Genomic DNA, 12,490 nt, shown 5'->3' on the forward strand with positions numbered 1-12,490 from the left:
TGAACCATGCTACTGTACTCCCTGGACATGAAGGCACTCCTAACCACCCCTTGAAGGAGGGACCGCCCTATTCTGTGTTCCTCAAGGTTTACAATGGGATTAAGGGACTTTTCCCTTTTCTTGGAAGGGTTTCATAATAGATGGCCCCGTGAAGTAGCCTGGCAAGCCAGACCCATATCGGAAAGATATTGGGTCTGGTCTCGTACGGTGGCAGTGTGGTCGGGATAAACGGTTGTCTTTCAAGTTCCCTCTGCACGCAATAGGATAGCGCTGCAACCAATCAGAGCAACGAAGAAGGTGACGTAGTCAGAGCGACGGAAATTTCCATGGGGAAGTGTTGCGAATGGTGGGTTGAGAGAACGGAGACCAACGAGGAAACTTTTACCGTATCCGGTCGGCAAAACTCAGAATACATCTTTCTTTTCCAGGAAAGACTTCAGTGCAGTTCTTTGTTAATTTCCCAAAGAAAATGATAACTTCAAGTCTTGAAGAGTCGCGGCCAAAGCCGGGTCGAAAGACAGCTGTTCGCCAGCAGCAGCAGCCATTATTGTTTACCTTTAACACGGAACCGTCGCAGCTCTGTCGTCATTCGGCTCGATTCCGCCCCTCGCGATCTGATTGGCCTGTCCCATTTTCTGTTTCTAGCAGCGAAAAACGACGACAGAAGGCTAGTCCTCCCTGGCTGCAAATTAAATTTGCTGCCGCTAGGGGCCTCTAGATTTTTAGGCTACCCGTGAAGCCCTTTGAGGCTGTAAATGTGATTTGGGGCTATCCCGGTAATTCCTATCCTCGGGCTCAGGAACCCCATCCGGGGCCCCTGATATGCATGCGGGGTCACAGGAGACCCACAAGCTAGTATCTGATGATCCATTTGAACACACTATGTTTTGCTTAAAGGGATCATGGCTATTACCGGGAGAAGTTGTATATTGTTGGGTAAGATCAATTTGTTTTGATGCAGATGCACAAAAGTTAAAGTTGGGGTGGACTATTTCCCCTTAAAAAAATACACACAATTTTAAAATAGAAAATAATGTACAAATATTTATCCAGCCGTTTCCGCAATTTCTATAAAACATTGAATGAATAAATAGATTTACTTACTATACTTAGAAATCGCTTATAACGATAAAAATTCGATAAATTGCACAGCCCGACTCCCTACCTCCATCCTCCCTCCCCACCTCTCTGACATGTCTCCCCCCCTCTCCCCCCTTCTCCCCCTCAGTCCTGCTGGCCCAGCCCATCGAGGACGAGTGCATGGAGGGGCTGACGCTGAAGATCACGGACTTCGGCCTGGCCAGGGAGTGGCACAAGACCACCAAGATGAGCACCGCTGGCACCTACGCCTGGATGGCCCCCGAGGTCATCAAGGCCTCCACCTTCTCCAAGGGCAGCGACGTCTGGAGGTACGCATGGGCCCCCCCGCTGGGGGTCGGGTGGGGCGCCGCGGGTGGAGCACGCGCTGGGCGTCTGAGCGCGTGGGGTGCAGAATGACTCCCCAAAGATAATTATCAATGATGAAATTATTGGTTAGTTTTTTTTTTTTTTTGGTCATTCGAAACAACGCGAGCGGTCTTCCTCTCATAGATCGCAGACTGCGGCCACTTTTGATTGGTCGGGGTCGGCCCTGGGTGGGGGGCCCCCCCTGTTGTGCAGCAGGGGTCGGTGTTGATGTTCACAGTCGGGACCCCATCAAAAGAAACAGACGAGTTAATGAAGAGAGAGGGAGATGGACTGATGGCGAGGGGATAGGGAGAGGAGGGGGGGAGAGGGGGGAGGGGATAGGGAGAGGGGTGGAGGGGAGGGGTGGACATGTGACGGCTGCTTCAAAGGACTGCTGTGTGCGCTGTGTGGAGGGAGACGTGTGGCTGGGCACACTGTCCTATTGTGTCTACTACTGGCACGGACGGACGGACGGACGGTCGGACGGACGGACGGACGGACCGGCTTGCCGAAGGGCAGACGGAATGACACACTCCTTCGGTGTGTCGTTTGATTGTGTGCACCTTTTGTGTCGATGACATGACGATGTGTTTGCGTCCACGTCTCCAATATGTGGTCAATTGTGTGACGTCGCGCACACACACACTCACTCACTCACTCACTCTCTTTCGTCTTTCCGTCCACCTGTACGCCTCAAGACGGCCGCATCAGCCGCGGGTGTCAATAAACCAATCAGAAACCCTAACCCTAACCCGTTGACACACACGTCACGCGCACGCACGCGCGCGCACGCACGCACGCGAGCACGCACACACACATCTTAGTTTGATAAAGGCTGAACAATCGGATTGAATTCGCAATAAATCAGGTATGAAGTAAGGTAGTAATTATGGTGAGGTATTAGACATTCAGATTACCGCGTTTGCATGACCACTAAGCCCGTCGAGGATACATCCAAATGTTCTGTTCATCTCTTGTTTATGCATATAAAACTCTTGTTTATGCATATAGGCGATCAGCTGTTTTACCTTATGCTTTCGTATCAGTCGTTGACACATTGGTGTGCATGTTCACGTATTGAGTCAGCCAATCAAACGGACCAATCGGCCCACAAAACGGTCAACCAATGGGAGGCGGCCACGGCCACTACAGGCTCCGTGCTGTCTGTGTGTGAGGTCTCTCTACGGTGGAGCACTAGAGCCAGCAAGGACCCTGGGCTCTGTGCTGTAATAAAGGACTGTTTTAGCACCGGAGAGACGGAGAGAAAGGGGCCACTTAGCAGGCGTGCGGCTGCCTTCCTCCAGGGTGGGGCCGGGGGCCCCACGTTACTACACTACACTCTACTAGAGCCTGGGAGGGGCCGGGGGGCTGGCAACACACACGCACACATGCTCACATGCACACATCCGCAAACACATACAAACCACAAATTCAAAATGTATACGGATTTAAGATTTTTTCAGCCACTCTGGGACGAAAGGAAACACGCATGCGTGCGTGTGTGCGTGTGTGTTTGTGTGTGTGTCTCCTTGTATTCTGGAGCTGAACAGTTGTTATTCCCTGTATATGTTGAAATCAAATGAAACAAAGGCATTTTCCCAAAGTGTGTGTGTGTGTGTGTGTGTGTGTGTGTGTGTGTGTGTGTGTGTGTGTGTGTGTGTGTGTGTGTGTGTGTGTGTGTGTGTGTGTGTGTGTGTGTGTGTGTGTGTGTGTGTTGAGTCTTGACTGCATAGACAGGTTTTCTGGGCCACTTCACAGCAGACAAGCACATGCAACCAGGGGGCATAAACAATAGTAAACAAACAACCTTCAAGATGGCTAGGATTTGTTGTGCCGTGAACTCGGCAATCCCAAAAGCCAGGGATATAACTTTTTTTTTTTTACACACCATGGGGTTGATTCCCTATACTAGATACAAGAAATTATTTATTTCAAAGGCTGGATTTGAGTTGTAATATTATTATTTATATGCACATAGATTTACTTTGATACACCTGGCTTTGCTATCAGATAAGTGTAGGCTATCAATTTCTTATTAGTGAGATTTGTTTTGTTAATTAATGAACAGCATAAGTAAGTAACCCAGTTAACTAAAGCAAGGCTTCTAACCCTTTCTCAAAATGACAAGAATGCCAATTCTGTTATTTATTTATGCAGTCAAATTATAATCTTTGTGTCAGCGATGTTATAATGACACTACAAACAAACATCATTTACATCACAGTGATATGAAAAGAAAGCCAAAACAAACACATTCGCCTCTGGAAATTGCAATTCATCCTTGCATCATCGGGCTGAATCAGACAAAATGCAGTACAATGCTGTTTATATTTGTATATTTATAACACTGCTGTAGTCGCTAATGTGACCACAGTCGATTTTTGCAACAGCACGGTTCAATTCCCCCTGGCTGCACGCACAGCCAACCATGTTTGTAATAGGTAACCCTGCCATGGACAGATGGTACATATTTAGACAATTTGTCATGGAAACATCATGACCAGAATGAAATCTGTCCCAAGTTGAGACATCTAGCACTATATCATGTGGTAGAAGAAGTGACCCAACATACCACAGAGGTATTGATCTGAAGTTAATCATTAAATAGCTCTTAAAAATACCAAGGGTTTCGGCCCGACTGCGATTCTCCACCAAACTCCAATAGATCTGTTTAACATCAGAAAGTCCGTTCAAAAGTCCAATCTCTCCCTCTCTCCCTCCCTCTTTACCCACCACCCTGTCCCGGTCTCTCTCCATTTATCTTTTTTTGCTGTTTTTCGTCTCCCTCGTTCTTCGTCTCTCTGGTTCCCGCTTTCCCTCCAGCTTCAACACGCGTGTGTGTGTGTGTGTGTGAAGACCTTTTTTTCTGATGTCACAAGCCGATTGAACATTATCATTTTTGTAGTATACAGACTGATCCCGTTAGCTCTGAGGATGGAGCTCTGCACTGGAACACACCGTTTTGCTTTATTGTCTGCATCACATAATTAGTAACAAACGGGCATTAGTAAAAAAAAAAAAACACCGGTATCCCACCCACACAAGTACCCTCTGACCCCCCTCTCAACCACCCTCTGACCCCCGTCTCACCCCCCTCTCCCTCCCCAGCTACGGCGTCCTGCTGTGGGAACTGCTGACGGGCGAGGTGCCCTACCGGGGGATCGACGGGCTTGCGGTGGCCTACGGCGTGGCGGTCAACAAGCTGACCCTCCCCATCCCCTCCACCTGCCCCGAGCCCTTCGCCCAGCTCATGTCAGGTACGACCTCGGTCACCGGGGGGGGGGGGGGGGGGGGGGGGGGGGGGCTGGTGGGAGGTTGCTATGGCCTGGGACCATAGCAACTGTCAGGAAGAGAGGGACGGTTTCTCTCAGGGAGATCGGGAGAGAAGGAGGGAGGGAGGGAGGGAAGGGTTAGAAACATACTTTGAGTTGTAGGATAGTGTAATGATAACTACATATTAATTTGATGCAAGGGTGGTGTAAGTAGAATAATTTACATTCACATTTTTGTGGTAATATGGTACGGAATCCCTGATTTGCAGCCCTGAATGTGTCCTGTACATTTGCGTAACAATTGTGTTGCAAGCACATTCTGCCAAAAAAGACAGAACTGTTGGATTCAAATTCCACCTTCGTTCACTCCTTCCTGTTTTCCATATTTAAACGGCGTGACGTGACTTGATGTCAGCAGCTAGCCCAAATGAAGACGCTGAGAAAGTAGCTTTTAACCTTTCAGCATTTAGCTGCTCCGCCTTCCCTGATTGGTCTCGCAAACTATCGGTCTAGATCTGGGACGCAAGAATCGACCGCGCAATGCGTCTCGGCAACCGTGACATGCGTACGGCGAGGAGCGGAGTCGTGAGCGGAAAACTCAGCGGCTTCAGAGTTTGAAGTCTGAAGCCGCTGGAATGTTTTTTAGATGCGTCATACGGCCAAATTGTGCTGTGTGGCGACGGGGGCGAAAGGAAGGGAAATGTGTTTCCTCTGTTGATTAATGTCAGCACTGCAGGAGGAAGTGATATCAAGGCCGAAACAGTGGGACTTGTGCAACGGGTGCTTTTATAGAGCTAGTTTACCAACAACTTATACTCATAACTCATGACGCATATATGCATGTTGTTGTGCGTGTGTTTGCATATGTCTGTCTGCGTACGTGTGTGCGTGTGTGAATGTGTGCATATGACTGTGTCGGCGTGCTTTTATGCGAGTGTGTGCAAACAACTGTGTGCGTATTAGTGTCGGCCTACTTTTGTGTGTGTGTGTCTGTGTGTGTGCGTGCGTGTGTGTATGCTTATTAGGGCGCACTCACACTAGGCCATCTGTATCGTGCCCAAGTCCGTTTCACACCTAACCGTGCTCAAGTACGGGTGTTTTCATTCATAAAAAAAATAAGTGACGAGTGGCGAACCGGGTATTTTTGATCAAAAACTCAACTTCACTATTGCACCAACGTGAACCGCTAGCCGTAAAGTTTATTGTTTAATGGGAAATAAGGGTCGCATGGACTATACGTCATCCAGCTCAGGTTGCGTAGCCGTGTGTGTGGGCGTGTCGGCTCATTAGCATCTGTACCGTGGCCTGAGCACGCCTCTCCCAAGTGTGCTCAGGCCACGGAATGGAAGTGGACTTGAGTACGGCTGGCGTGCTCACACTAACCAAACGATCTAGACTTGAGCACGATTCCTCCACAGGTGTGAAACGGACTTGGGCACGGTACAGATGGCCTAGTGTGAGTGCACCCTAAGGCCCAATCCCATTTCTACCCCTTCCCCTTACCCCTCCCCCTTGTTTTTAAGGGGTAAGGGGTAGAAATGGGATTGGGCCTTAGTGTCTGCGTACTTTGTGCGTGTGTGTGTGTGTGCATATTAGTGTCTGCATACATGTCTATATGATCGTGTGTGTGTGTTTGTGTGTGTTCATGTAATCATGCGTGTTTCTCTGTGTGTGTGTGTGTGTGTGTGCAGAGTGCTGGGACCAGGACCCCCACCGCAGGCCCAGCTTCGGCTCCATCCTGGCCCAGCTGCTGGCGCTGGAGCGCCAGGTGCAGGAGGACATGCCCCAAGACTCCTTCCACTCGCTGCAGGACAACTGGAAGCTGGAGATCCAGGACATGTTCGACGAGCTGCGGGCCAAGGAGAAGGTGGGAGACGGGGGGGGGGGGGGGGGGGGGGATGGAGGCCATCGACCCTTCAATGTATTCATTCATTCATTTGTTGGTTCATCCATCAATCCATCATATATCCATCCATCCATCTTCCCTTCATTGATTCATCCATCCATCTATTCCTGCATTCATCCATCCACCCGTCCTCCACCCATTTACCCATCTGTCCACCAATGTTTTCAGTCGTCTATCCAATCATTCATTTGTTGATCCATCCATCCGTCATCCCCCATCCATCATATTGGTGCCAATATCATACGGTCACGTGTCACCTGTCACTATCTCTCTCTAACACACACACACACACACACACACACACACACACACACACACACACACACACACACACACACACACACACACACACACACACACACACACACACACACACACACACACACACACACCCTGACACCTGGTTCACTCCGCCCGTGTGCCCCCCCCCGTCCCCCCCCTCCCTGCAGGAGCTGCGATGCCGCGAGGAGGAGCTGAAGCGCGCGGCGCTGGAGCAGAAGTCCCACGAGGAGTTCCTACGGCAGCGGGAGCAGCAGCTGGCCCAGTGGGAGCAGGACGTGTTCGAGCGGGAGCTCAGCCTCCTCATCCTGCACATGAACCAGGAGCAGGAGAAGCCCAACGTCAAGAAGAGGAAGGGCACCTTCAAGAAGCACAAGCTCAAGTCCAAGAACGGGGAGAAGATCAGCATGCCCCAAGGTGGGTGGGGGAGACGCCGTGTGTGTGTGTGTGTGTGTGTGTGTGTGTGTGTGTGTGTGTGTGTGTGTGTGTGTGTGTGTGTGTGTGTGTGTGTGTGTGTGTGTGTGTGTGTGTGTGTGTGTGTGTGTGTGTGTGTGTGTGCACTACATGCTTGGTTGTGTTGTGTGTGCACACTTCTTGCTCATGTGTTTGGGTGTTTCTTGTGTGTGCGCATATCTTGCTTGTGTGTGTGACTGTGTGTGTGTGTGTGTGTGCGAGCATGGGTAAATTATGTTTTTATGTAGGAATATATAAATGTATGTATGCATGAGTGAATGCACATGTGTGGGTATGGCGACAGCGGCACCGGCAGCTCACTGTTATAGCTCGCTGTAAAGCACGGGCCTCACTGCTGAAGTTATGAGTCACCAGAACTGAGAACAGAGCCGATATAAATATAGAAATTACAGTCACAGTATTATTTTGTCTTTGTGTTGGGGGTGGGGGGGGGGGGGGGTGCGTTTCAATACTTCCACAGAAGTGGGTTTCGTTATGGGTACTAACTGCTGCTGTGAGTACTTCTCCTCATGTCATGCGTTTTCCACATTACATTTATTCGAGAATAAGACGACTTGAGAAATGTTTCTAGAAAGTTGTTAAATATTGCTTTCATTTTTTCTTCCCCATAAGCTTGCATGATAGAAATCTGCCTCAACACCTAGTTGAGTTAACGAAGTTAAGTGAGTAGAGTTAGGTTTAGCAAGGTACCCTCTGAATTAACTGACTCAGTGGTTCTTCAAACCTTTTTAGTCAGGCGCCCCCTGTGGTCTGAATCAGTAGTGCAGGACCCTGGCCATTGTATACGCATAGTTCCTCACTCTTGTAGCAGAGCTACAGTGTTCCAGGGGTAAGATCGCCGTAGGAACCGTGGGCGAGGGCCAGCATTACATCATCAAGGTTCATCAATGGGCTCGTACAGCAGTTATACAGTTTGACGCTTGGGTTTCACACTCGCGGGAGTTGTTTCTCTACGGCTCCAGTGTGCAACCTATTTCTTTGTTTTAATGCAGTGTCTGACTTAGGAGATCCCCTAAAGAATTCCCCTAATCACATCTCCCTGAGCTCCAACTGAAGAACCACAGAGAATCTGGTTAAATTTAACTTGGCTTTGACTAGCATCCCTCACTCATTCACTTCACTTTTAGCTTTATTTAATTTAATTTTGTTTATCTTAGCCTAGCACAACTTGGCTAAGCTTCACTTGACTAAACTTTGACTGCACCTGTGATGACCTCTGAATGAACTTCATTGTTTAACTTGGCTGAGCTTATTGCAGCCTAACTTCCCTTCCCTTATTTAAATTAAATCAACTACATCATAAACCTTAACAGGCATAAAATGAAGATGAACCAGTGACCCATACACTCTATGGATGTTGTTTTATGTTTATTATGTTCCTTTGTTTGCATTGAGCTGCAGTGTACTTCCTGGCCACCGGGGGCACTCTGGTCACCCTTCAGACGGCTGCTGTCTGTGGTCCTGTGAATGTCCAAGCCATGATGTTCTGTGTGTGTGTGTGTGTGTGTGTGTGTGTGTGTGTGTGTGTGTGTGTGTGTGTGTGTGTGTGTGTGTGTGTGTGTGTGTGTGTGTGTGTGTGTGTGTGTGTGTGTGTGTGTGTCCTGTGGTCAGGCCTTTCCGAGCAGAGGGTGGTGATGTGGCGGGTGGAGCGCGAGAGAGAGAGAGAGCGTCACCACGCCTCAGTGCTTCCTGTACAGAGAAACACTGGTGTTGACTTTCTCTCTCTATCGCTCTCTCTCTCTTTTGCTCTGAATGTGTGTTTATGTGTGTGTTTGTGTCTCTCACTTTCTAACAGTAACTCTCTCTCTCACACAGACACACACACACACACACACACACACACACACACACACACACACACACACACACACACACACACACACACACACACACACACACACACACACACACACACACACACACACACACACAGGGTTAAGATGTCTGTATTTATCACTCTATGTGTTCCAGACTTAATCCATAAGATCTGTGTGTGTGTGTGTGTGTGTGTTTATCTCCATGTGTGTCTTTGTGTTCCAGACTGTATGTGTGTATATATATGTGTGTATTTATCTCCATGTGTGTCTATGGGTTCCAGACTTCATCCATAAGATCACGGTGCAGGCGTCTCCAGGTCTGGAGAAAAGGCGGAACTCTCCAGACTTAGTAGGCTCCTCCCCCTCCTTCGGACCGCGCTTCAGAGCCATCCAGCGTAAGATACACACACACTGACTGACTGACTGACTGACTGACTGACTGACTGACTGACTGACAAAAGAGTGATCATGATGTCTTTGTGTTGCGTTCCAGAGTAATTAAGGCTGCTTGAAGTGGAGGTTAAATATTAAAAAAAAGGATTGAGACCAATCAGGTCACAATTCTTCATTCATCTTCAGGTCTTTGTGTCCTCCTTCTTCCTTCCTGTCCTCTGCCAGGTCTTTCTCCAGCCCCTTCCGGTCCTCTACCGGTTGGCTCTAGTCTGCACTCGTTCAAACTCCTTCTTGTCCTCACTGGTCGGTCCAGTCTAGCCTGATTCTATCCGCTCTGATTTAGTCTAGTTCTGACCGGTCGAGCCCGGTTCTGCCCCAACAGTATCACTCACCAGGGAGACGATTAGCTGAGAGCATGTACACACACACTCTTCCTCTAATGACTGCAGCACCACACACACACACACACACACACACACACACACACACACACACACACACACACACACACACACACACACACACACACACACACACACACACACACACACACACACACACACAACCCTACATCTTGACCGAAATAGTGTCGTATAAGTGAAGCATGTATGTCTGCAGGCGGTATTCTGGCTTTCCCATCCGTTTAAAAAGCTGTTACCTCCTTAGTGTGCGTTAAAGCACACACACAAACGCACCACAATGCACATTACAGTCCCTTTTCATCCTTGTTTAAAATGTTTCCAGATCCTCTTTCGTCAGCCTCTCATCCTTTTGTATCCCTCCATTTCCCTCTCGGCCATCTTCCTCTTCTCCTCTTTTCTCCTCTTCTTTCCTCTTCCACTCTCGCTCCCACATTTCTGGCCATTCATCCTTCTATTGTTTCAATCCTTTGCTCCTTTTATAACCCCCCCCCCCCCCCCTCTCTCTCGCTCTCTCTCCATGGCCTTCTATCCCTCCCTCCCCTTGGACCTCTGTTCTTTCTGTTCTTTCCTGCTTCCTCTCCACTGCTCTCTCTCTTTCTCTCTCTGGCTCTCTCTCCGTTTCTCTCTCTGTCTCTCTCTCTGTTTCTCTCTCTGTCTCTCTCTCTCTGTTCTCTCCGTCTCTCCCACAGACAAACACACCCTTATCCCAACAATAGTCCATTCCAGTCCAAACACTACCCCGACTTCCTCTGTTGCTCAGCATTTCCCAGCATTTTTTCTATAATCCTCCTGGACCGGAAGTTACCCACTCCATCCACTAGAGGGCGCCATATATCCACAGAACTGTTGCTCTTTCTCATTCCACACAGAAAAGCAATGACAAGGCAATTTGGCATGCACACAGTGTTCATAGTGCAGTCTACTGAATTGAGGATAATATACAAACGATTTCTGTTCTGTGTGTGTGTGTGTGTGTGTGTGTGTGTTTATGTGCGTTTGTGCAAGTAAGCAGTATTGATTTACCGAAACCTACTGCGCCTGCTTGACTCTCAGACGGATACCTCAAGACGTTTTTTTTCTCCCTCATCCACACACTCCAGTCACATCGTAAAAAAGCCTTTTACTTTACGATCTTTACGAGACCTTAAAATTTAAGAATTTGTGATGTGGGCAACGACGAGTGGTGTAAACGAAAAAGGGGGAGAGGGGGGGTGTGTCAGTTAGCCTCAGAGAGAGAGAGAGAGACAAACCGCGATGAAGATTTATCAGACAAAAGTCCTAAAAAAGTGTTGAGTTAATTTGAAACATCTGCGCGCCTCGTTTATTCATTAGCGGGAGGGCTGGCTAATGACGGTACATAATGACGGCGAATGGCGTGGAGCGCGGCTCTCATTAAAATGTGTTTTGTGGCTCTTTACCATTGTTGTTTATTACCATCACCATTATTATCATCCGGCATCAAGCGGCGACTCTCCGGCTCGGAGTGCTTTAGAGGTTTATGCTCGATTTGTCGAAAAAAAAAAATCAGTGGTGTGAATTGAAACGACAGGAGAAGGAGCTAATATTTTCAAGTTTTTTTTTTTATGTATGCATTATTTCTCTAGTCCATTAGCTTTTATCCAGAGTGTTTTGGATTCAGTGGATTCAGATCCAGGCTCATTAAAGAGCAGCAGATAGGGCTTAAGGCTTAGTTTTGGTTCCACGTCGACGCTACAGACCCATTACATCCTTGCGGACACTCCTTGCATTCAACGCAAGGGCCTGACGTCTGCCTCCCAAAAATTGTAACCTTGTGTCCCGGCGACGCAGCAGCAAGGACTGTGATTGTTCCGCTCACTAAAATCAGACGCCAAAACAGGTTAACGACTGCGTCGAAGCGTCTGCGTGGTCATTGCGTTGCGTCGACCTGGAACAATAATTGAGCCTTTAAGGGGGGGCATCTTCCTCAAGGATGCTTACAGATTAGACGGTGGACATCGAGGGTTTGATCCCAGAACATTTCGGGTGCGCCGCCTCCCATCCCCTGAAGTTGTTGATCCAAGAGAGCGAGAATAAGTGTGGCTACATTTAGTGTAATTTACGGCTTTTATGTTTGTAAGAATTGCAAAAGGCCAGACCCTAGAACTACTAAAGCGGTCCGTCTGGGAGGCAGTGATGGACTTCTGAGATCTCTCTTGTTTAAAGTGACAATGCAGAGGCCTTGAGGTGCTCTGGATAAAGGAGGCATAACAGCAACTCTAAATGTCACCTCAACGTTTTTAGCACCCCAGTGTGTCACACTAAAGATAGATATACAAGGCTGGGATCTGCAGGTTTGTGTGTGTGTGTGGGTGTGGGTGTGGGTGCATGGGGGGGGGGGGGGGGGGGGCTGGCTGGTGGTGGTTGCTTGTGGAACAAGCTGTCGTGTCATGTCGACACAAGCGATACACTTTAACACTAATTTCACCTGGTGTGTGTGTGTGTGTGTGCGTGAGGGCATGT

The 12,490-nt window shown here is 48.6% G+C and overlaps 1 protein-coding gene across 1 annotated transcript in view; it reads left to right on the forward strand.

Annotated features, from left to right (window-relative positions):
- LOC130370472 (mitogen-activated protein kinase kinase kinase 11) overlaps positions 1 to 12,490 on the forward strand; it is a 36,974-nt gene that overhangs the window by 16,162 nt on the left and 8,322 nt on the right. Inside the window, exons 2-6 of the mRNA XM_056576222.1 lie at positions 1,229 to 1,409; positions 4,555 to 4,703; positions 6,410 to 6,585; positions 7,074 to 7,320; positions 9,476 to 9,589. Coding sequence (XP_056432197.1) covers positions 1,229 to 1,409; positions 4,555 to 4,703; positions 6,410 to 6,585; positions 7,074 to 7,320; positions 9,476 to 9,589 — 867 coding nt within the window. The remainder of the gene's footprint in view (positions 1 to 1,228; positions 1,410 to 4,554; positions 4,704 to 6,409; positions 6,586 to 7,073; positions 7,321 to 9,475; positions 9,590 to 12,490) is intronic.

Source organism: Gadus chalcogrammus, chromosome 17 (genome assembly GCF_026213295.1).
Source record: "Gadus chalcogrammus isolate NIFS_2021 chromosome 17, NIFS_Gcha_1.0, whole genome shotgun sequence".
NCBI lineage: Eukaryota > Metazoa > Chordata > Actinopteri > Gadiformes > Gadidae > Gadus > Gadus chalcogrammus.